The 22,649-nt window shown below is 41.3% G+C and overlaps 1 protein-coding gene across 4 annotated transcripts; it reads left to right on the forward strand.

Annotated features, from left to right (window-relative positions):
- Window positions 1-93: 93 nt before the first annotated feature.
- On the forward strand, window positions 94-22,426 carry Upf3b (UPF3B regulator of nonsense mediated mRNA decay). Of its 4 annotated transcripts, XM_075957523.1 has the most exons (11): window positions 94-343; window positions 1,181-1,287; window positions 1,449-1,555; window positions 6,227-6,325; window positions 8,660-8,770; window positions 10,708-10,751; window positions 11,072-11,254; window positions 11,642-11,680; window positions 13,566-13,726; window positions 14,744-15,038; window positions 21,447-22,426. In XM_075957523.1, the coding sequence occupies exons 1-11, from the start codon at window positions 188-190 to the stop codon at window positions 21,594-21,596; spliced, it is 1,452 nt and encodes a 483-aa protein (XP_075813638.1). In that variant the 5' UTR covers window positions 94-187; the 3' UTR covers window positions 21,597-22,426. The 4 variants fall into 4 exon arrangements, with proteins under 4 accessions (XP_075813638.1, XP_075813639.1, XP_075813640.1 ...); XM_075957524.1 differs by lacking the exon at window positions 11,642-11,680; XM_075957525.1 differs by lacking the exon at window positions 6,227-6,325 and having other exon boundaries at window positions 21,447-21,743.
- The last annotated feature ends 223 nt before the right edge of the window (window positions 22,427-22,649 follow it).

Raw genomic sequence — 22,649 nt, forward strand, 5'->3', positions numbered from 1 at the left:
CCGGAGTAAAGCAGGGTGCCCTAGACTCTCGCGAGATCTCGGGGAGCCCAATGGAACGCCAGGCTCCGCTTATCACCAGGGGCATTTGTTAGAGGCGGAGCTCTGGAGGCTTCTTGCCGTGAGCCGTAGGTGCCCGGCGTAACGGCATCCCAGCTGAGCTACCGCTCTGAGGAGCGTACCCGTGACCATGAAGGAAGAGAAAGATCACAGGCCTAAGGAGAAGCGAGTGACCCTCTTAACGCCTCAGGGTGCCACGGGCAGCGGCGCCGGTGCTACTGCCGAAGGCGCCAAAGGGGAAGATAAGCAAGATCGTAACAGGGAGAAGAAAGAAGCTTTAAGCAAGGTGCCTACCGGCGGGTGGCCCGTGAGAGGGCGGGACGTGTACACGGGTTGGAGAGGCTGGCAGAGAATGGGGCTGTTCTCTTCCTCTCCGGGGTTTCTCTTCTCGTTCTGACTGAATGAAAATCGCTTTGCTCGGTCTCGAGCGCCGGTGGAAATAGGATTAGCGGGTTCTGGTTAAGCCCCCGAATGGGGGGGGGTGCGGTGAGGGAAAGCGCGGTGAGGGAAAGCGAGGGTTCCCTGACGAGAAGGGTGGATTAAGTTAGAGTTGCGACTGCGGGGTGGTCATGGGAGAGGGGAGCGGCAGGCAAGATAGGGGAACTTTAATTACGCTGAATTGCTAAATAGTCCTTGCGACACCGCGGGTGAGGGGTGGGAGTGCGTGTGATGGATTAATGGAGGCGAGTTGGGGAAGTCCGTCAAGGGACTTGATGACCTAGAGGGGCACGACAGACGGTTGGCGACGGGTGAAATGTTTTGCATATGTTAAGCAGAATGGGGAGGGTATTCTTTCAGCGGGAGTTAGGAATACAAGTGCGGGAGAGACGATTTCGTGACACTCACGAAAGACTAGGATTTGTCTACCTGTTCAAGAACGGGTTGCACACTGCGGGGTTGCTGTTTAAGAGCAGAACCTGAGATTGTCCTTGCGCCAGACAATTGTCATTTCCGAGAGTGTTTATCAACCCGCGTTGCCCCTACCTTTGACTAATCCTGAGTATTGGGCTGCAGGAGAATAGTCTCAGTGGTTTTGTATTTTAAAGCCGATCCTCAAGAGCCATGATTAGGGTATGCGAGAAAGTTGATGTGTGCTGATCTTGTTTTTCTCATATTTCCTAAGGTGGTAATTCGAAGATTACCTCCCACTTTGACCAAGGAGCAGCTTCAGGAACATCTTCAACCTATGCCTGAGCATGATTATTTTGAGTTTTTTTCCAATGATACTAGGTAAAAAAAAAGAATAATAATTAAAAACGGGGGTGGAGAGCAGACTTCCGTTCTTTTATCTTACTCCTTTTTGGTTTTGAGCTAGTTTCTTTGATGCGTACATCTTTGCGATTGAGCCAGACACCTGCAAGCATATTCACATACCTGCTTTCCCTCTACAGTCTGTATCCGCATATGTATGCCAGAGCCTATATCAACTTTAAGAACCAAGAGGACATTATTTTATTCAGGGACCGATTTGATGGCTATGTATTCCTTGACAATAAAGGTGAGTCTTTTTAAAAAGATTTAGAAGAGTTTGCCATTTTTACATTGAAGAGACTGTGTGTGGCCAGTAGCGGTGCATACCTATTATCAGCACTCTGGTGACAGAGGCAGGAGGATGACTGCAATTTAGAGGTCATTCTGGGCTGCATAGAATGACCCTAGAAAAAGAGAGGGTTAGGGAGGGGGAGGGCAGGAGGAAAAGAGAGAGGGAGGGGCAGAGGGGGAGAGCAGTACACAAAACACTGCTTGCTCCCCGCCTATGTAGGCGCTTTTTCTCAACTCCTTTGAGATAGAATGTGCAACATGTAAAGGGTTTTTAAAATCCTGAGGTATTTTTATTAACTTACTTTAGTTGGATCCAGTGAATGAAATTGCCACGGATTTCTCCTTATGCGACACCTTAAACTTGTTTTAAATGTTGACTTTCTGCTTCAGAGATATTAATATCCTTTAGGCCAGGAGTCCTCAGTGAGAATACTGTTTATCTTTCTCACAAAGTTGTATATAGCTAACACATCAAATTTGCTCTCCCAGACTGAAGATGATTAATATCATGTGAGGCCCTGGTGTGATTCCCCAGCACCAGCAAAACACATAAACATGCAAGCTCTTGGTATCCAGGACACGCAGTTTATAACAATGACAAACTTCTGACTTAACTCCAATCTCACTTTTTACTTGGTATTGGCTACTTGCAATATTTAGCCAAAATGTATCCAGGTTGGCATTTGCCATCTTTCATTTGGTTTTATAATTATAGATAAATGATATAAGGTTTCTCAATTATTTCCAGTTTTCAAATAGTGAATCTTGGTTATGGTATATGCCAATAAAAGCTGAAGGCTTAACAATTGTGTTTATCGAACTTGTGTGCACAAAGGATAAACCAAGGGCTTCTCACTTGCTACAGTCACTCTCTGTTATACTCTTCCATGCCTAACTTCTATAAATTTTCCCAAACTAGCTATTTTTCCTGACCAGCATTTTTATTCTAGTAGGTAGCAGTGATTTCTCACTTAGTTCACAAGTTGTAGTGATTTTTTTTTGTAGTGATATTTTTATTTCTTTATTCTTTACATCTGATTCAAGTTAGGAGTCTTATCAACATATTATTTTCTTTTTTTCTTTCTCTTTTTTTTGGATTAGGTTTTTCTTTTTTTAAAAAAAAATATTTATTTATTATGTATAGGGCTCCAGACCCCATTACAGATGGTTGTGAGCCACCATGTGGTTGCTGGGAATTGAACTCAGGACCTCTGGAAGAGCAGGCAGTGCTCTTAACCACTGAGCCATCTCTCCAGCCCCCTGGTTTTGGTTTTTCAGGACAGGGTTTTCTGTGTAGCTTTGGAGTCAAAGCCTGTCCTGGAACTTGCTCTGTAGACTAGGCTGACCTCGAACTCAGAATTCGCAAAGATCCACCTGCCTCTGCCTCCTGAGTGTTGGGATTAAAGGCGTGTGTCACTACCGCCTGGCTTATTTTCTTAAACAATTTTATTACATGTATTTGTTTTGTGTGTGGGTTATGGTACACATATTCTCTTGTTCCACTGTGAGGGTGTTGGGAATTAAACTCAGGTCATCAGCCTTGGTGGCAAGTGTACTTACCCACTGAGTCCTCTCACCAGCCCATTGTGTATAGTTTTTTATATTTAAGTAACATTTATTATGTGTATTTTTTTTAAAAAAAAATTTACGTGTATGAGTGTTGCCTGCATGTATGTCTGTGTACCATATTCATGTCTCATGCCCACTGAGACCAGGGCACCAGATCCCTTGGAACTGGAGAGTCACAGATGGTCGTGAGCTGCCATGTGGGTGCTGGGAATTGAACCCATATCTAAGAGCAATAAGTGCTCTTAATCACTGAGCCATCTCTCCAGCCCCTAAAGTGCATTCTTCCCTGAGACTTAACCTATACTTTACATTCTATGTCCTCATCAGCCAATGTGTAGACAGCCATTTCTCCTTATAGGGGTTTCTGTTTTTCTATTTTTGTATACTTTAATTGCCATAAGATTCATTGTGTGTGTGTGTGTGTGTGCGCGCGCGCGCGCGCACACACACACACACACACACAAGAATAGACCCAGGGTCTCTCACATACAAGGCCGTGTCTCTGTCACTGAGCTACATCCCCAACTTGAAATTAACCCTTTTGAAAAGATGATTTAAGTTGATAGTTATGAAACAAAAATTCCAAACTCAACCTGGCAGTAACAGCCCTGTACCACCTTGCCTTGGCTCTGGTTTGGTTTTCCTTTGTTTCCCCCAGTTGATCTCCCACTGTGCTTCGGTCTAGTTTTCTTTCTTCCGCTCCTTCAATAGATAGCACTTAATCCTCCTGGTCTGATTCTGCATTTGTTAAGATTTTCATAACCATGTTTCCTTCATGATTTGTTTTTGTTTGAGACAAGTCCCATGTAGCCTAGGCTAGCTTTGACTTCCTCATCCTCCTTCCTGCCTTCCTCTTCTAAGTACTAGGATTGCATCTGTGCCTCCCAACCCCACATAAGAACCCAGTTGTTATTTTATTCTAGTTTATGTCACTGAAGAGAAGATAGTATTTTTTTATTTTATTAATTTATTTGAGAAGACAGTATTTTGTACCATGTATGACATTGTTTAGTGGGAATGATCGGGTATATCTATTTTTTAGCAGTCAGTTTTCTTTTTCAATTGAAATTCACTATCTTTTGCCGAGTGGTGATGGCCCCAGCTCTCAGGGGCAGAGGCAGGCGGATCTCTGTAAGTTCAAGGCCAGTGTGGTCTACAGAGCAAGTTCCAGGACTGGACTCCATAGCTAATGAGAAGCCCTGTCTTGAGAACCTCCCCCCACCCCCACCCCCACCCCCCAAAAAAAGAAAGAAGGAAATTCACCATCTATAAGCGCAAATTTAGTAGGGTTTAGTATATTCACAAATTTCTGTGAGTATCACTTTGCTGGAGCGTTGACCATCCACAAAATAACTCCTCTCTATTAGCAGTCTTCTACTCTCTATTAGCCCTGGCAGTCAGCTAATCCACCCTCTCTATGGATTTCCCTACTCTGGGCATTTCATAGCAGCAGAATCATATCATTTGTTCAATATGTAATCTTTTTTTTGTTTTACTTTGTTTTATACTTTTGAAACAGTATATATAGACCAGGCTGGTCTTGAACTTGTGGCAATCCTCCTGTCTCTGTTTCCTGAGTGCTAGATTATAGGTACGAGCCACCATACCTGACTTTAAACAGGTTTTTCTGTTTAGTGAGATCAAATTGACAAATTTATACAAGTTTGTTGACAATATGAAAACTTGATGTATGTATATATACTATGAGATGATTGCCATAATGAAGTTAATAATATTTGTCAAACTTATATTGGTACCTTGCTGAAAATATCTTTATGTAGGTGTAATTCACACACCATAAAATATACCCTTTTAAAGAATACAGTTCAGTGGTTTTTTTTTTCATATAATCACACAGTTGTATAGCCATCACCACAATCTAATTTTAGACTGTGATTATCATCCCAGTGAGAAACCCCATACTTATTAGTTGTCACCCCCACAACTAGCTCTAAGCCATTAGTATCTCCCCCATCCCCAGACAGGGTCTTACTCTGTATCCAATGCTGGCCTCAACTCAAGGCATTCTTCCTCATGAGTACTGGGACTACAGGCATGTGCCACCACACTGAGCTTCTGTCTCTAGATTTCCCTCATGTAGCTGGGCATTGTATCCCTTTAATACCAGAGTTTGGGAGGTGGATGCAGGAGGATCAGGGGTTTAAGACAGTATCAGCTGCATAGAAAGTTTGAGGTTGGCTGTGGCTATGTGATGTGTCCTACTTCCAAAAAAAGCCACCATATTGTTTTAACAATTGCTTGTTTAAGAGATTTCTAATATTTGCTGGTTTTATTTAGGATTTTTGAATTGGTGTTTGCTAGGCAGCCCAAGCTGGCCTTGAACTCATGACCCTCCTATTTTAACCATCTAGTGCTAGGGCTATAGATGACCCACTATATGCTCTAATATATGGAATGAATTCATAATGAAAATTAATTTGGGGCTGGAGAGATGGCTCAGTGGTTAAGAGCACTGACTGCTCTTCCCGAAGACCCGGGTTCAAATCCCAGTGCCCACATGGCAGCTCACAACTGTCTGAAAATCCAGTTCCAGGGGATCTGACACCTTCACACCAATGCACATAAAATAAAGCTAAATAAACCATAAAAAAAAAATCACATCATCTGCAGATAGGATACTTCCACTTTAAAAAAAAAAAAAAAGAAAAAAAAAAGAAAATTAATTTGTAGATTTTCTTTTCACATATCAAAATACCACATTTTAGAAGGTGAATTTCAGGGAACATTAATTCTGTGCCTTATCTTTGTTTTTGTTGATAGAGATAGGATCTTTGTGTGTTGCCCAGGCTGGCCTGAAACTCTTGGGCTCAAGCAATCTTCCTGCCTCAGTCTTCTCAATAGTTGAGACTATAGGTACATGCCACCACACCCAGCTTAGTGCCATGTCTTTAATTATGCTATCAGTGTCGGTTCTGTAGTTGTGTTAATCTAGTAAGGGTTTCGGCATTTGGAGTCTGGAAAACAGTAGATGATTTGCTTGTACCCACTTTTGAGATCTTTATTACAGCAAGGGTGGCATTTTTTTTTCTCTAAACAGGTCAGGAATATCATGCTATAGTAGAATTTGCACCTTTTCAAAAAGCTGCAAAAAAGAAGATTAAGAAAAGAGATACAAAAGTTGGGACTATCGATGATGGTACAGTATAGCTCTGGTTATATATTGCTGCTCTGGGCTTTTTTTAAGTTCTTTTGCATAATGCTTTTGTGAGTTAGACTCCAATATGTTACATTAGAAACATTTCAAATAAAGTTAATGGGAACTCTTATGCCTGCGGAAGCGTTGCTGAATTGTGAGAGTGGGTGTGGCTTTTCCAGTGTTTCTGTTCTCTTTGGCTTAGTAGCATTTCATTCGTCCGCGACTGAGCCATCCAGTCTTGACTGCTGAGTAGTAAATCATTCTGAGTCCTCTGGTTAGGAAATGGTAAGCAAAAGCAATTTTTAATTATGTTTACAGTGTTCTGCCTGCAGGCCAGAAGAGGGCACCAGATCTCGTTATAGATGGTTGTGAACCACCATGTGGGTGCTGGGAATTAAACTCAGGACCTCTGGAAGAGCCGCCAGTGCCCTTAACCTCTCAGCCATCTCTCCAGCCTCAAAAATTAGTTTAAATGATATTGATTGCTCCTTGCAGCCTCCTACCATTGCTGTGATTTAACTTTTAGTTTCTGTTATCTTTCTAAAACAAGTTTTGTCCTATGGTTGAAAACATTGTAAAAGTGTGTGTGTGTGTGTGTGTGTGTGTGTGTGTGTGTGTGTGTGTGTGTGTGTGTGTGTGTGTTTTATCTTCATGTTTGTCTATATACCATTTATCTGCCTGGTGAAAGGAGAGGCCAGAAGAGGGTCCCCTGAAACTAGAATTATAGGTGATTGTGAGCCACTATGGGGTGCTTAGAATTAAACCCAGGTCTTCTGGAACCGCAGTCAATACCCTTAACTACTGACCAATTTCTCTAGCCCCCCCAAAAAGAACTTTAAAAAATATTAATGTAGGAAGTGGAAATTTTGAATGGTATTTATAAAGTAATAAAAAATATTAGAAAAAATATTAATGTATATAATTGGTGTTGAGGGGAATACATAAGTGTAGAGTTTAGGGGACAGCTTTTAGGAGTTGGTCTCCCCTCTACCATTTGGGTCCTGGGGACGGATCTCGGGTCAGCAGGTTTGGCAGCAAATGTTTTTACCTCTGAACCATCTTGATAGACACTCCCACCCCCAAGGGGAAAACCTTTTTATCTCCAGGTAGCTTCATATAAAACAACTGAAATCAGCATTCTAATCCCCTAGGCCTTGAGTATGCAGTTAGCAATACGTATAGTTACTAAGCTAAACAAAAATAGAGGAATGGATAACTGGCATAATTTCCATGTAAGGCATAACCAACTCCAGATTTTGAGATTTTGGTACTATTATGTTGGGAAACTGTTATATAACTCTTATTGTATTAGATAAGGATTTAGCCCCAGTGTGTGTGTTTTTTTTATTTTTTATATGTTTGGGTGTTTTGCCTGCATGTATGTCTGCACCTCAAAGGCTAGAAGAGAATGTTGAATTCCCTAGAATTGGAGTGATAGAAGGTTGTAAACCACCATTGAATTTTGGGAATCGAATCTGGATCCTCTGAAAGAGAAGCCAGTGCTCTTAACCACTTAGCCATCTCTCTAACCAGCCATCTATCTAACCACCAGCCTCAATATTTTTATATCAGATTGATCCTAAAAGATCAATCTGATATAAAAATGTTAAATAAAATAAAAAAATGTTGAATTTTTGTCATTTGTTGTTGTGAAACAGTGAAGAGGCAAGTACACAGCTTTTTATTGATGATACTCCAGATATGAAATGCGGCAGTGCAAACAATATAATGACTCAGGTATATTTCCCTTTCTTAGGATGGAGATACCTAGGAGAGAGCTCCAGGAATCACCACAGTCTCCAAAGCCATGTTTAGGACTTGGCCTCTAATTTATCATTTTGGACCACCACACTTTCCGATGTTGAGGTGTCATAAAGTGGCGTGTGCTCATGCACAAATTGCTTACACGCTGTTAAGGAATACTATGTAATTTCTATTTCTCCTGTAAGTGTGGCTCTGGTTTCATGGGGTCCTTAGACTTTTTTCTCCTGAGATTCTGGGTCTCAAACCAAGTGCCTCATCCATCTAAGCAAGCGCTCTCAAACTGAGCTGCAACCCCAGGCCTAGAACAGTGTTTCACCTCGTATCAGTGTGTTCTAATGTATGCTCTCTCATTTTTCCTGACCCCTCTGTTACATCACACTCCACCGTGGGTATCAGTGACTTGAGTTCCAAAGTAGCCGTAGGAATCTATCTTGTGTGAGTGTTGCTTTTTGTTTTTCAAGTCTTCCATATAGTAGAAAAATATCTTCTTAGGTAAAGATCTGTCCTAGGTAATACTTCTTTTTTGTTGGTTAAAGTCTCTGTTTTCTGGTTCCTTAAATGATTGTTTAGATCCAGAATACAGAAAATTTTTGGAGAGTTATGCCACAGACAATGAAAAAATGACATCTACTCCAGAGACATTGCTGGAGGAAATAGAAGCCAAAAATCGAGAATTAATAGGTAAGTAGGAAGAGGGTTTTGGCCAGTGGCTTTTTCATCAGACTGCCTTTGAAAAACAATTGATGTCTTCTAGCAGTAAGATCTTATTCCTAAAACTTGACCTGGTAATCTACAAAACTGAAGTTCATTATTAGAAAACTGAAAATCTGAGAAATTTTCACTTAGATGTTGGTTCTAAGCAACCAGTCTAACTACTGGCATGTGTTTGACCCAGGATTTCTACTTCTAGGAATTTATCTCATAAATTTGTTCCATAGTCCTAGCTACTCGGAGAGGATAGAAAGTTAAAGCCTGCCTGCACTATAGTCTGTTCGTGGCCAGTTGGACAGTTAAGTGAGCAGGATGCTGTCTCCAAAAAAAAAAAAAAAAAAACAAAAAACAACCCAGTAATGGTAGCATACACTTGTAATCCCAGCACTCGGTGGGGTGAAGGGGATAGATAGAGGAAGGGGGATCAGAGGTTAAAGGTTAAAGTCATCCTCAGAGAGCTGGGCAGTGGTGGTGCACGCCTTTAATCCCAGCACTTGGGAGGCAGAGGTAGGTGGATCTCTGTGAATTTGAGGCCAGCCTGGTCTACAGAGTAAGTTCCAGGACATCCAGGGCTGTTACACAGAGAAACCTTGTCTTGAAAAACCAAAAAAAAAAAGGACCATCGTTGGTTATATAGTGAGTTCTTCCAGACCAGCCTAAGCTGTATTAGACTCTGTCTCTAAACAAACAGAAAGTTTATTTTATTTATTTTGGGGGGGGGGGTTAGAAAGTTTTTTTTTTTTTTTAAAAAAAAGATGTGTTCAAAAAGATGCCATCAAGGCTATTATCACTGTTCAGCATGTTGAAAAAATGAATTTAAGTAAGTTTTTTTTCAGTATTTGTTTGTTGTTTTGAGACAGGTTCCCTCCGTAGTCCTGGCTGTCCTGGTCCTGGAACTCTGTATACCAGGATGCCCGCACAGAGATCCTCCTGCCACCTGTCTCCCTAGTCTCCTGTCTCCCTAGTATGCCACCATGTCTACTCCATTTTTACTTTTCTAATGTTTATGTCTGTGGGGGGGTGTATGCACATGGGTGCAGGTGCCTGGGGAGGCAGGAGACTTCAGATTGCCTAGCGCTGGGATTCTGATGTGGTTCCTGAGAGGTGGACTCGGGTCTTCTGCAGTAGCAGTACTTAACCCCTGAGCTGTCTCTCCAGCCCCTTACTAAAATGCTAAAGCTTGGTTTCTATTAATGAATATGCAGATTAAGCTTCCTTAGAATAAATTCCCCGAAGCAGAACTAGGGCATCAGAATGACCAGCTGTTTGGAGTAGCGCTCCTGTCCTTGGTTTCTTTCCAGTCAAACTTAAGCGCCTATCTAATAAAAATGTACTTACTTACCTGTTACCAAGTAGCAATTGCTCATAAAAACTTTCAGCATTTCTTTTTTTTAAGATTTATTTTTATGTACACATGCTTTGTCTGCATGTATGCCTGCAGCCCAGAAGAGGGCATCAGATTGTGAGCCATCATGTGGGCGCCTGGAACTGAACTCAGGACCTCAGGAAGAGCAGCTAGTGCTCTTAATTGCTGAGCCATCTCTCCAGCCCCAACTTTCAGTATTCTAATGACAGTTTATTCACTGTCTTTTCTCTTTTTTGTGAGAGGGTCTCATGTACCCCAGGCTAGCCTCAAACTATGTGACCATACAGCCAAGGATAGTCTAAACTCCTGATCCTCTTGCCTCCTCAGGTGTATGCCACCACACCCAGTTTTATTCACTTTTTAAAAAATGTAATTTAAGCCTGCATTTTGAAATAGAATACTTTACAACTTGTTTGGATTAATAGGGTGGATTTTGTAAGGGGTGTCATTTCCCCATCTTGAGTGGGTAGCAGGGCTGACTGAAAATAAAATCCTTTCCAGGCTTGATAAGCATTATTAATGATCTGCTTGTGCTTTATAGCTAAAAAGACAACCCCACTCTTGAGCTTCCTGAAGAACAAACAGGTGAGTTTTCATTTTGTAGTTCGCCTGGTTCTTGATTAGTTCACAGAGCATAAACATCTGAGAGCCTTGGGGTCCTACAGGAGAAATAGCTATTTTCCCACAGTTAGCCCTTAAAGGTCTAGCTTCTTTGGGCATCTTCATGGTGGTGGTGAGCCTATGGGCTTACCTTGCAGACCTAGAGAGCTTTGCTGCCCCAGAGAAATTTGTGATACCCCGAATGCCTCAAGTCAGATGGGCTAGCAGGTACCCATAATGCCTTTGCAGCTAATTGGGGTTTTGGTGCCTTTGTAATTGGAATTGGATTGTGTTCGTATTTCTAGCGAATGAGAGAAGAAAAGAGGGAAGAAAGAAGGAGACGAGAAATAGAAAGGAAAAGACAACGAGAGGAAGAGAGAAGAAAATGGAAAGAAGAGGAGAAACGAAAAAGAAAAGATATAGAAAAGCTAAAGAAGATAGAGAGAGTTCCAGAAAGGGAAAAAATAAAGGATGAACCAAAGATCAAGGTATGGGAACAACGGAAACAGACTGCATGTCACTGAAACTGCATGTGTCTATGCATGAGCCTTGTGTTGTTGCAAGTTTTGTTTTATTTTTGCACTTTTGGGGGTGGGTTGTGGAAATAAAAATATTTCCTATCATAGTAATAATATTAAGTTTTAAGCTGAGGATGACTTAGAAGGATTCGGTAGTTTACCCAATGCTATCATCCTTCATTGCAGACCTGTTTTGTTTCAGTCACTAATAATGTTTGCTATGTGGGTTGCTAGTCTCTCGGGTCCTGGTAAATGAGGACTTAGGCTTGGCTTGCATGAATGTGGGGTTTTTTTCAGCTTTTCTTTCATAAATGATACATGAAGTTGCCTCATCTGTTTGTTTTCCACTGTCTTCAGGTACACAGGTTTCTGTTACAAGCTGTGAATCAGAAAAATGTAAGGATCAAATACATGATACAGAACATCTAGTATCATGTCACACACACAGGTCTTAGCTCATAACTTTTGGTGGTGGTGGTAGTGTTATGTGTTGAAACCCCTTCAGATTGACTTGGGTCTTTGTAAAAGCTGAGCTATTTGATATCTCTCTTTAAAAGGAAACCCCAAACCAGGCAAGGTAATTCATCAAGGCAGAAGGGTTTAGTATGAAGCCAGCCTGCCCTGCAGTTCCAGTACCTCAATAAAATAGGATAGAATAAATAGAGGGCATTCAAGTGACACCCTGATGTTCTGCTGTATACCCAGAAGCCTCAGCAGTGTAGCTTCAGAGGAAAGTCAGTTTATATCGTGCCTTCTCTTTTATGCCTCTCCTAACTGGCTGCCCTGGGGAACGAGTATTGACAAATACCCTGCCTTAAGTGCTTTCCCTCTCATGATTCCTGAGTTACTGTCTTGCATCTAGGAATCTGTAATCAGCAGGTGCTTATTGCTACATTGCATATAGGAAGAGGAAAGCCTGTAAAAAGATCTCAGCCTTGCTGCTTCCATCCCAAGGGTATGGCTTGGGCAGCCCTTGCTCCAGTGAACATCCCAGAGAAGTACTTGGAGCTAGACCATCAGAAAGTCTGAGAACATCTCACAGATAGGACAGCATGGTTGCCTTCTTCTACTTTCTGGAAATACAGCAGTTAGGGGAGCTGGGGTTTCCTGAGTCTCCTTTGGACTCATCATTGCTGATACAGGGGAAACTTCCACCTCAGTTCCTTCCAGCTGAGTCTCTGTCCACCATGCCACAATTGATTTGACTTGTTTATCTACATGATAAGCAAGACAGAAGGTGGAGCCAGCCATGCTAGAGAGCTTCTCTAATGTTCTTATTAAGTAACGAACATCTTGGCATCTAATACAGGTAGATGTTTGTTAGAGAAATAAGAACACTTCAAATGAAACCTGCACATCCGCCCTCATTTTACTTTGGGACCTTCTTTGTGTCCATTTTGGATTCCCATTTGTAGTGGCTGTGTGTGCTGAAGTAGCTCATGCTTAAGTCCTGTGGTTCCTTTGCCTTTTGCTTGGTGACTTGCATGATGCCTTTTCCCTGAGGTGAACCTCTTATGATGCATTTACTGTGATATTTTGTTTTGCCTAAGAATTTCTGCCTATCCAACACCTAGCGGAGGTATCCATGATACCTCTTTATAGAAATGATGTCAGAAAGAGTAGCATATGTGGCATTGAGTAGAGTTGGAATTTCAGCGTTCTATTGTGTAAGGCTTTTGGGTTTTAAAATCTCAGTGCCAAGTAATTCTTGATATTTATCTCTAATGATAATGTGATTATACCATCATGAATATGGTATTCTCAGGCTTAAGGCAGAATCATTCCCACAATGAATCTCTCCTTTGGTAATCAAGGCATTTGGCACTGCAGGTGTATACATAAAAGAAAAATAAAAACAAAAAACCTGACTGACTTAAAAGTTTGACCTATAGCCAGGTATGGTGGTGCACACTTTTAACCAGTACTAGGGAGACAGATATAGGCAGATTATAATTTCCTGGCTAGCCTGGGCTACATAGTAAGAACCTGTCTCAAAACCCCTTCAAAAGAGTCCATTTAAAACCAAAGGATTCTTGATCCCATTGCCACAGGATGATGAAACCACTTCTCGTGGAAGGAATGATACTTTACAATAGTAGCATCCTTTTAGTAAGTCACTATTGTGCATTAGCTGTTTGCCTGTAAGTTTGAGAATAATGGCACAAAGATAAGGGGCTTTCTGTAGTATAAAGTCAAAATAGTATATTGTGGGATTTTTGATAAAATCAGAAGGCAATGCCCTATTCACCAAAATAAAAAATAAAAATTTTCTCTTTAAAAGCTGCTCAAGAAACCAGAAAAAGGAGATGAAAAAGAACTTGATAAAAGAGACAAAGCCAAGAAAATGGACAAAGAGAATCTGAATGAAGAAAGAGCCTGTGGGCAAAGTTGTACTCTGCCCAGGCGTTTTGATGTTGACCTGAAGGATGAAAAGCCAAAGAGGTCAGTCAGCGATTGAGAGCTCTGAGCCACCTTTCATCGTTAGCCATTAATGTAGACGGCATGTCCTATACTTGCCTGGAGTTAAATTAATTGCTGGTTGGAATAGTGTACTCACATGTAAGAACACTCAGGAGGCTGAGGTAGGAGGATTGTTAGTTTCCAGACTAGCTTAGACTACATAGTAAGACCTTGTCAAAAAAAAAAGGAAAAAAGATGAATTACTTTATACACGTGGAAGAAGGAAAAGGAAAGGTCACAAATATTCTAGTGTTTTCATCTAGGTGAATGAGCTTTGGTTTTTCTTTTTTTAAAGATTTATTTGTATTATTTTCAGTTATGTGTATGTGTCTAGTATGTGATTATATGCACATGTGTGCAAATGCCCTTGGAGGCCATAGGTGTCCGATCCCCCTGTGACTGGAGTTACAGGTGCTTGTGAGCCCCTGATGTGGGTGCTGGGAAACAAACTCGAGTTTTCTGCAAAAGCAATAGGTTCTTAACTGGTGAGCCAGCTCTTCAGCCCCGACCTCTGGTTTTGCTTGTTTTGTTTTGTTTTTTTTTTTTTTTTTTTTTTTTTTTGCTTTTTTGAGACAGGGTTTCTCTGTGGCTTTGGAGCCTGTCCTGGAACTTGCTCTGTAGACCAGGCTGGTCTCGAACTCACAGAGATCCGCCTGCCTCTGCCTCCCGAGTGCTGGGATTAAAGGCGTGCGCCACCATCACCCGGCTTTGCTTGTTTTCAAAAACACTACTTTTCCCTCAGCTGTAGTAGTCAGTGCACCCTCATTAGGATGGCCAAGTTAGCACAGTGTTCCTGCACTTGCGATTGCAGGATGCTTGAAGCGTCAGGCTCACCTTCCTTTCTTTTGTTCCGCTCTGTTTTTCAGACGGTCTCATGTGTTTGAGTCCAGCCTATGGTGCTGGGACTTGAGACCCTCACACGATCATACATCATTTGGTAAAGCACCCACCCTGTCAGCCAAGCTGTGTTTCCAGCCCTCTTGTTTGTTTGTCACGCAGGCTTGATGATGAGAATGTCAGAGATTACAGGGATCGGGATTATGAAAGAGAGCAGGAGCGCATGATCCGAGAAAGAGAGAGGATAAAGCGGCAAGAAGAAGAACGCCGGAGGCAGCAGCAGAAGGAGCGCTATGAGAAAGAGAAGGCTTTCAAACGAAAGGAAGAGGAACTGAAGAGAGAAAAAGAAGCACTTCGAGATAAAGGGAAGAAGAGCGAGAATACAGAATCAGTATGCACCTTGGAAAAAGCTGAAAAGAAAGAGGAAGTGGTGAAGAGAGACCGCATAAGGAACAAGGTGCTGCTTTTCATTAAACTTGCTTATTTTATGAGGATTGATTTCCCCATTCTTACAAGGATAAATGTAAAGGAATGAGTGCTCTCCCCACCCCCACTAGGTATTGAACTCAGGGCTTTGCAAGTTTTCTGCTCATGAGCTTCATCCCCAGTCCCTATTGTGGAATTTTCATTTCTTTTGTTATGTTTATTTACTCATTTATTTTGTGTGTGCATGCATATAAGTGTGTGCAAGTGCACATTAGGTCTCAGTGCGTAAGTGACAGTCAGAGGGCAATTTGTGGGAGTCATTTCTTTCCTTCCACCATGTAGATCCTAGGGATTGAACTCCCGTTGTCAAGCTTGGCAGCAAGTGCCCTTACCTGATGAACAGTAATTTCTTTTTTTTTTTTTGGATTTATTTATTATATATACAGTGTTCTGCCTGCGTGTCTGCCTTCATGCCAGAAGAGGGCACCAGATCTCATTATGGATGGTTGTGAGCCATCATGTGGTTGCTGGGAACTGAACTCAGTACCTCTGGAAGAAAAGCCAGTGTTCTTAACCACTAAGCCATCTCTCCAGTCCAAGCAGTAATTTCTTAATATCCTATTTATTCATAATTCAGAGTTCCTCAATTGCATCATTAATGTCTTCTTAAATAAGGGCTTTGAACAAAGTTCTTAAAGTATATGTGTTTGAAATAGTTAATTAGTGTGTGGTTGAATACTCTTTTGATCTAAACAATCTCCCTTTTGTTTTCCTGACATTGAATTGTTTGTTTCAGAAACCAATTTGTCTTATGGATCTTCTCAGATTGTAGGCTGGCAAAATATAACATTTTGATCTCATTAAACATATATATCCTGTTTCTTTTACAGTTCATAATTAAGTGCTGGTACTGTGATAGACAACTTAGCATGAATGTTCAGTCTCCAGTACTAAAAACTTATAATTAACTGTACAATTTAAAAATGAAAATAATAATCAAATCTAGGCTGGAAATCAGCAAGCGTTCCTAGAAAAGGCCAGCTGGTAAATATATTAAGCTGTAAGAGCCATATGGTCTCTGACATAGCAGCTAAATTCTGTTAAGAAAACAGGCATGATGGTATATAAAAATGATCTTGGAACTGGGAGTATTTCTCAGTGGTTAAGAGTGCTTGCCTAAATTGCATGAGGCCCAAGGTTCAATCCCAGCACTGCCAAAAGGAAAAAAAGGAATGAATTGAGTATAGCTGTGTCCAAACAAATTTTATTTACTTAAAAAAAAAAAACAACTTGGGGCTGGAGAGATGGCTTAGCAGTTAAGAGTGAATAGTGCTTTTCCAGAGTACTGGACTTCAGTTCCTAGCACCCATGTTAGAGTCACGGAATCTATAACTCCAGCTTCTATGAGCAAGTTGTACATAAATACACGCATGCACACACACATGCATACACACACCCCATAGTTAAAAATAATAAAAATAAGTCTTTAAAACGGCTGGGCATGGTGGTGCACACATTTAATCCCAAAACTCAGGAGGCAGGAGCAGATAGATCACTGTAAGACAGGTAGATCTTTACAAATTTGAGGCCAGCCTGGTATAAACAATGAGTTTCAGGCTAGCTACAGCTACATAGTGAGACCCTGTCTCAAAAACAAAATAGACAAAACACCCGGTGTGCCCTGATCTAGAGACTTTGAATATCCTCACACTCAGTCGTAGACAAGAACTTTCTGGGGGGTGGGGAGTTCGAGACGGGGTTTTCCTTTGTAGCTTTTGGAGCCTGTCCTGGAACTCACTCTGTAGACCAGGCTGGTCTCAAACTCACAGAGATCCACCTGCCTCTGCCTCCCAAGTGCTGGGATTAAAGGCGGGAGTCACCACTGCCTGGCAGGAATTTTTTTTTTTAATTGAAAAAATTTCCGCCTCCTCCCTGTTTTTTTTTTTATTGAAAAAAAAGAATATTCTTAAGTGATGCTGTGCTCCCTTGCTCTGTCGTCACATCAGGAAGAATATGATCCCTGGATATCCTAGTTTTCTTGTTAGTTGACTTGTAAGGACACAGAGTCTTGCTTAAGGCTCCAGAGTGATAAGATTACAGATGTGCACCTGTGATGAATGTGTGTTTCCATTATTAGGATGGCAGTTCTCAACCTGTAGGTAACCCCTTTGTCAAACCTCTATCTCCAAAAATATTTAATTATGATTCATAATGGTAGCAAAATTACAGTTATGAAGTAGCAACAGAAATAATTTTATGGCTGGGGGGTCAGCACAACATGAGGTTCTGTATTAAAGGGTCGTCGCAGCATTAGGAAGGTTGAGAAACACTGGTTTAGGATATTTTGGTTGGGTTGCTCTTGGGAAGCCTGTGCCCTCTTGAGCATGTGTACTACTTCCTCGCCTCTTATATGGCTCTCTTTCCTTCCTCTTCCTTCCTTTTTCTGTCATTAATGGCTTTACTTGTTTTTTGATTTTTTTTTTTTTGGTTTTTCAAGACAGGGTTTCTCTGTAGCTTTGGAGCTTGTCCTGGAACTAGCTCTTGTAGACCAGGCTAGTCTCAAACTCACAGAGATCCACCTGCCTCTGCCTCCCAAGTACTGGAATTAAAGGTGTGTGCCACCAGACTTTACTTATTTTTATATGATGATGTGTATAGTGGCTTTGCCTACATGTGTGCAGTACCTGAGGAAGCTAGAAGAGGCCATCAGATACCACAGAACTGGAGTTACATATAGTTGTGATTCACGATGTGGGTACTGGGAACAAATCCCAAATCCTCCGAAAAAACAGCCTGTGATCTTAACTGCTGAGCCATCTTCCCATCTCCTCTCTTTTCCATTTCTAATTTGTTTGCTTGAGACAAAGTCTCATGTGACTCATGCTGGCCTTAACTACTATATAGCCTAGGCTGGCCTTGAACTTCTGATCCTCCTTCCTCCCCATCTCTTCGGTCAAAGTATGCACCTTTGTATGAGGTATGCCTTGATCATCTCTCCCTGTTCTTAACATACATGCTTAAATCTATATTTAAATCTTTTCTTAATAGACCCTCTCAAAAAAAAAAGTCTTGATCAGTATAGCAACTGCCCTTATTCTTGAAGATACAAGCTAAAATATTGAAATATTTAAGAGTAAATGGTCTTGATGTTTACAGCTTTTAAATGAATCTGCAAGAAAATAATGTGTGAAAAAAATGTGCACACATACATTAAAGAGAGAAAAGGCAAATGTGACAAAATGTTACCATTTTCTGAATCCTCGGAGGAGGATATGTGGGTACTCACTGTACTAATTTTATAAAATATTTCAGTTGATTTAAAGCTTTTCAAGAGAAACAGTTGACAAGAGGCCAGCAAGATGCTTTAGTGAGTAGAGTGCTTGCTTCTAAGCTAGACAATCCGAGTTTCATCCCTGGGACTCGCATGATGGAAAGAACCAACTATAGGTTTTCCTCTGACCCTTACATGCTCAGGTGTCTACCCAAATATAAGTTGAAAAGGCCAGGTGTGATGGTCCGTGCCTGTAATCCTAGCCCTCAGGAGGCTGAAGCAGGATTGTGAATTTAACACCACTCTGGGCTACATAGTGAGACCTTCTATTAGAATAAGGATGAAAAAGGCATAACATATTAATATCATTAGCTTGTTATATAAGAAAAGGAGAGCCAGGCGGTGGTGGCGCACACCTTTAATCCCAGCACTTGGGAGGCAGAGGCAAGCAGATCTGTGAGTTCAAGACCAGCCTGGTCTACAAGAGCTAGTTCCAGGACAGGCTCCAAAGCTACAGAGAAACCCTGTCTTGAGAAACCAAAACAAAAACAAAAGGAAAGAAAAGGAGTTAAATACTTTATTCTCCTTTATTTACCAGTGTTGAGAGTAAAGATTGGTGTCCTAGCAGTATCTAAGGGTTATCATTGTGTCTTGTTTAGTCCCTGAGAACTTAGAAATCTTTATTTTTATACTTTCTCCCTTGGTTTGTTTTTCGTTTATGACATGGTCTCATGTAATCTAGGCTGGTCTCAAACTTACTATGTAGCTGAGGATAGCTTTGAACTTCTGATTGTCTTAACGCCACTTGAATGCTGGGATTACAGGCATACACCACTGTACCCCCAGTTTATGCATTGTTGGGGATGAAACCAAGAGTCTTGTACATGCTAAGCAAGTAGTCTGCTAACTGAGCTACATCCTCCACTCCTTGGGTTTTTTTAAAAATATTTATTTATTTATTTATTATGTATATAATATTCTTTCTGCGTGTATGCCTGAAGGCCAGAAGAGGGCACCAGACCTCATTACAGATGGTGTGAGCCACCATGTGGTTGCTGGGAATTGAACTCAGGACCTTTGGAAGAGCAGGCAGTGCTCTTAACGGCTGAGCCATCTCTCCAGCCCCACTCCTTGGATTTTGAGACAGCATTTTGCTGTGTAAGACAGCCAGCCTTGACCTCAAGGCGATCCTCTTGCCCTGTCCTCTCAACTGCTGGCATTTACAGTTGTGAGCCAGTGTTGGCTTTAGACATCTTCACTGCAGTCTAACTTGTTGTTAGCAGCTCTTCATCCTTGATGTCCAAATTCATTGTATCTTTACACACTAGAAGCCCCATTATCCATATCCTTAAAAAGTATGCAGGGGCGTCAAGTATTTTGACATTTCATTTTGTGAAAGCAGTGAAATATGTTGCTACAGTTTTTCAATTAGGAATAGTGCTTTAGGGCTGGGGCCATAGCTTGTGTTAGAGCACTTGCCTGAGTTCAGTCCCCAGTACCACATACAGAAGAGAAATAACACTCTAGGGTTAGCTTTCATAAATCAGGAAGAAAGAGCAAAGAAGGCCTATAATTAATTTTTTTGTTGAATTCTTTTTGAGGAGATAGGGAGCCCCTTGACCTTGAGTAAGAGATTTTTGTATGCAAAGCTTGTATTCTACTAAGTCATACACCCCAATTCTTTTTTGGTTTTTCTTATTCTTTATTACTATTTGTGTGGGTCTGGTTTTCTTATTGATTTGTTTGAGACTTGGATCCCAGACTGGCCCTAAATCACTTATAACTAAGGATGACCTCCAGTTTCTGATCTTCCTGCCTCTACCTCCCAAGTGTTGCATTTATGCACTTGTATCACTGTGCCCAGTTTATGCTCTGATTGAGCTCAGGGCTTCACACATGCTAGACAAGCACTGTGTCATGTGAGCCATATCCCCAGTCCACCACTTGCTAAATTCTTAACATGGCTTAGAAGTTTTCTAGGGTCATAACGGTCATAAAGCTTACATAGGACTTGAATCAAGGGCCCAAGTATGTGATTTTGTTGCCTTACTGAGGAACCTGATTCTAAAGTGCTACCTGCTAGGATGGTGGGCTGTACCTAAATTTGAACATATATAAGACCTTAAACCCTGCCCCGACGTTGGCAAACTCCCTCCAACAAGGCCACATATACTCCAGGAAAGCCACGCCTCCTAATAAATGCCACTCCCTATGAGTTTATGGGTGCCAATTACATTCAAACTACCACACCCTTGATTGTTTTGTAGTTTTGACATTTAAAAAAAGTTAGACCTAACTATTGAATCTGAGATAGCTTTAAAGGTTAGGCAAAGAAAGCCAGGTGGTAGTGGTGCACGCCTTTAATCCCAGCACTTGGGTTGCAGAGGCAGGCCGATCTCTGTGAGTTCAAGGCCAGCCTGGTCTACTAGAGCTAGTTCCAGGACAGGCTCCAAAACTACAGAGAAACCCTGTCTTGAAGAAAAAAAAAAGTTAGGCAAAGGCATTATATACATGTATGAAATTCTCAAAGAATTAATAAAAATATTATTATTTTAAAAATAGGCAGTAGATTTCTCAAAATAGTACCCCAGCTTTGTTTAAGTCTTAAGTGACTGCAAGTTGGATATGGTGGCACATGTTTTTAACCCCAGAACTAAGGAGGCAGAAGCAGATGGAACTCTGTGAGTCTGAGATCAGCCTGCTCCACAGAGTGAGTTCCAGGACAGCCAGGGCTACACAGAGAAACCCTGTCTTAAATAAAAATGGGACAGCAGCTATACACACACACATATGTATATGTTGATGGCTTGTAGTTCTAGCTACTCTGACGGCTGAGGCAAGAAGATAGTAAGTTCAAGGCCTGCCTGGGCAACTTAGAGATAGCCTGTCTCAGAATAAATAGAAAAAGGGTTGGATATACAGTTTAGTGGAGCACTTATCTACCATGCACAAGGCTCTTGTTTCAATCCCTCCTTTCAAAAAAAAAGGTTGCTTTTCAGATAGAGAGAGGAATTGGGAAGTTATTACGTAGCACACATTCAGGTCTTTGACCTGGTATGACTTGATTTGGAGGTATATGAATGCATCATTTAGGGCTCTGAAATACCCCTCCCCCCATGTTAAAGAGGAGTAACAGTGCTGTAACATGAATATTTTGCTTTGTTTTAGGATCGTCCAGCAATGCAGCTGTACCAACCAGGAGCCCGAAGCCGAAATCGACTCTGTCCCCCTGATGACAACATCAAGTCTGGAGATTCCCCAGTGGACAGAAAGCAGGAAAGTGGTATTAGCCATAGAAAAGAAGGAGGAGAAGAGTGAGAAGACTCATTGGCCATAGGTGTCCTGACTGTCCAGGCAGCCAAAGAGCACGTGTTATGCTATCCAGAAGTGCCTTCAGGGCAAAGGAACAGAGAACAAGGAAAGGGGTCGCTGTGCTGGTGGGATGCACTACAGAGGAGTGTAGTGTGTCTAAGCAGGAATAAGATTGCAGGCTCAGAATCGGAAGTACAATTTCATTGTTTTTTGCAGTTTTCACAAGTTAATTTTAATGTCTCAGACAAAGACGGTAGCAAGAACATTGCAAGTGCAAAGTAAGGACTTTGTATGACACAAGCAAAAACGGAGCAGGGGCTAAAATCAACAGGTGTTCTTAATCCTGGCTTAGAGTGTCTTAGCTTGAGTGGAGCGGAAGCACACGAAGTCTTGTCGGGGTCTGTTTTGCATTGTTGGTGATAACTGTTGACTCTGTAGTGTAGAAGTAACAAGCATGTAATCGTAGCACAAGTAGAGTGGAAGAGAGATTATGGCTGATGGAAAAGATTTAAATAGTCATGTTACATCTATATTCTGTGTCTGAAGTTTTTATAATTATAGCTTGTTTTGTTTACTTCTGTGAACTTAGCATCAAAAAAATTGTAAATGTCTTGTTTTGCCTTTAGCAATTTTTTCCTATTTATAAGTAAAGTGTAGTCTTTAGTTAGCTGCTGACAATCTAAGTCTTCGTTCTATCTTAGGTCAGATGACTTGAGTGCACACCCTCTCCAGGAAGAAAACTACACAGATAGATCTGTTCCTGTCAAATGGCAGCTTTCAGTCTTAGCTTGTTTTGTATTACAGTCAATAAATTTTGACTTCATTCAAGTATGAAACTCCATTTCTTTATTCACGTTCTGACTTACTGGTGGTACTGGGGACGGAACGAGGGAACTCAAGCATGCTCTGTGTGCACTCTGCCACTCAGCTATAACCTCTGCAGCCTGAAGCGAGGTGAGTTTATTAACTTTATTAAGTAGCTTTGCTTTTTAGAAATTAAGTAGTTGATACTGAATTAACTTCTTGAAAATTTTGAAAGGGGATAAATGATACTAATTT

The sequence above is a fragment of the Microtus pennsylvanicus genome, chromosome X (genome assembly GCF_037038515.1).
Source record: "Microtus pennsylvanicus isolate mMicPen1 chromosome X, mMicPen1.hap1, whole genome shotgun sequence".
In the NCBI taxonomy this organism is placed as follows: Eukaryota; Metazoa; Chordata; class Mammalia; order Rodentia; family Cricetidae; genus Microtus; species Microtus pennsylvanicus.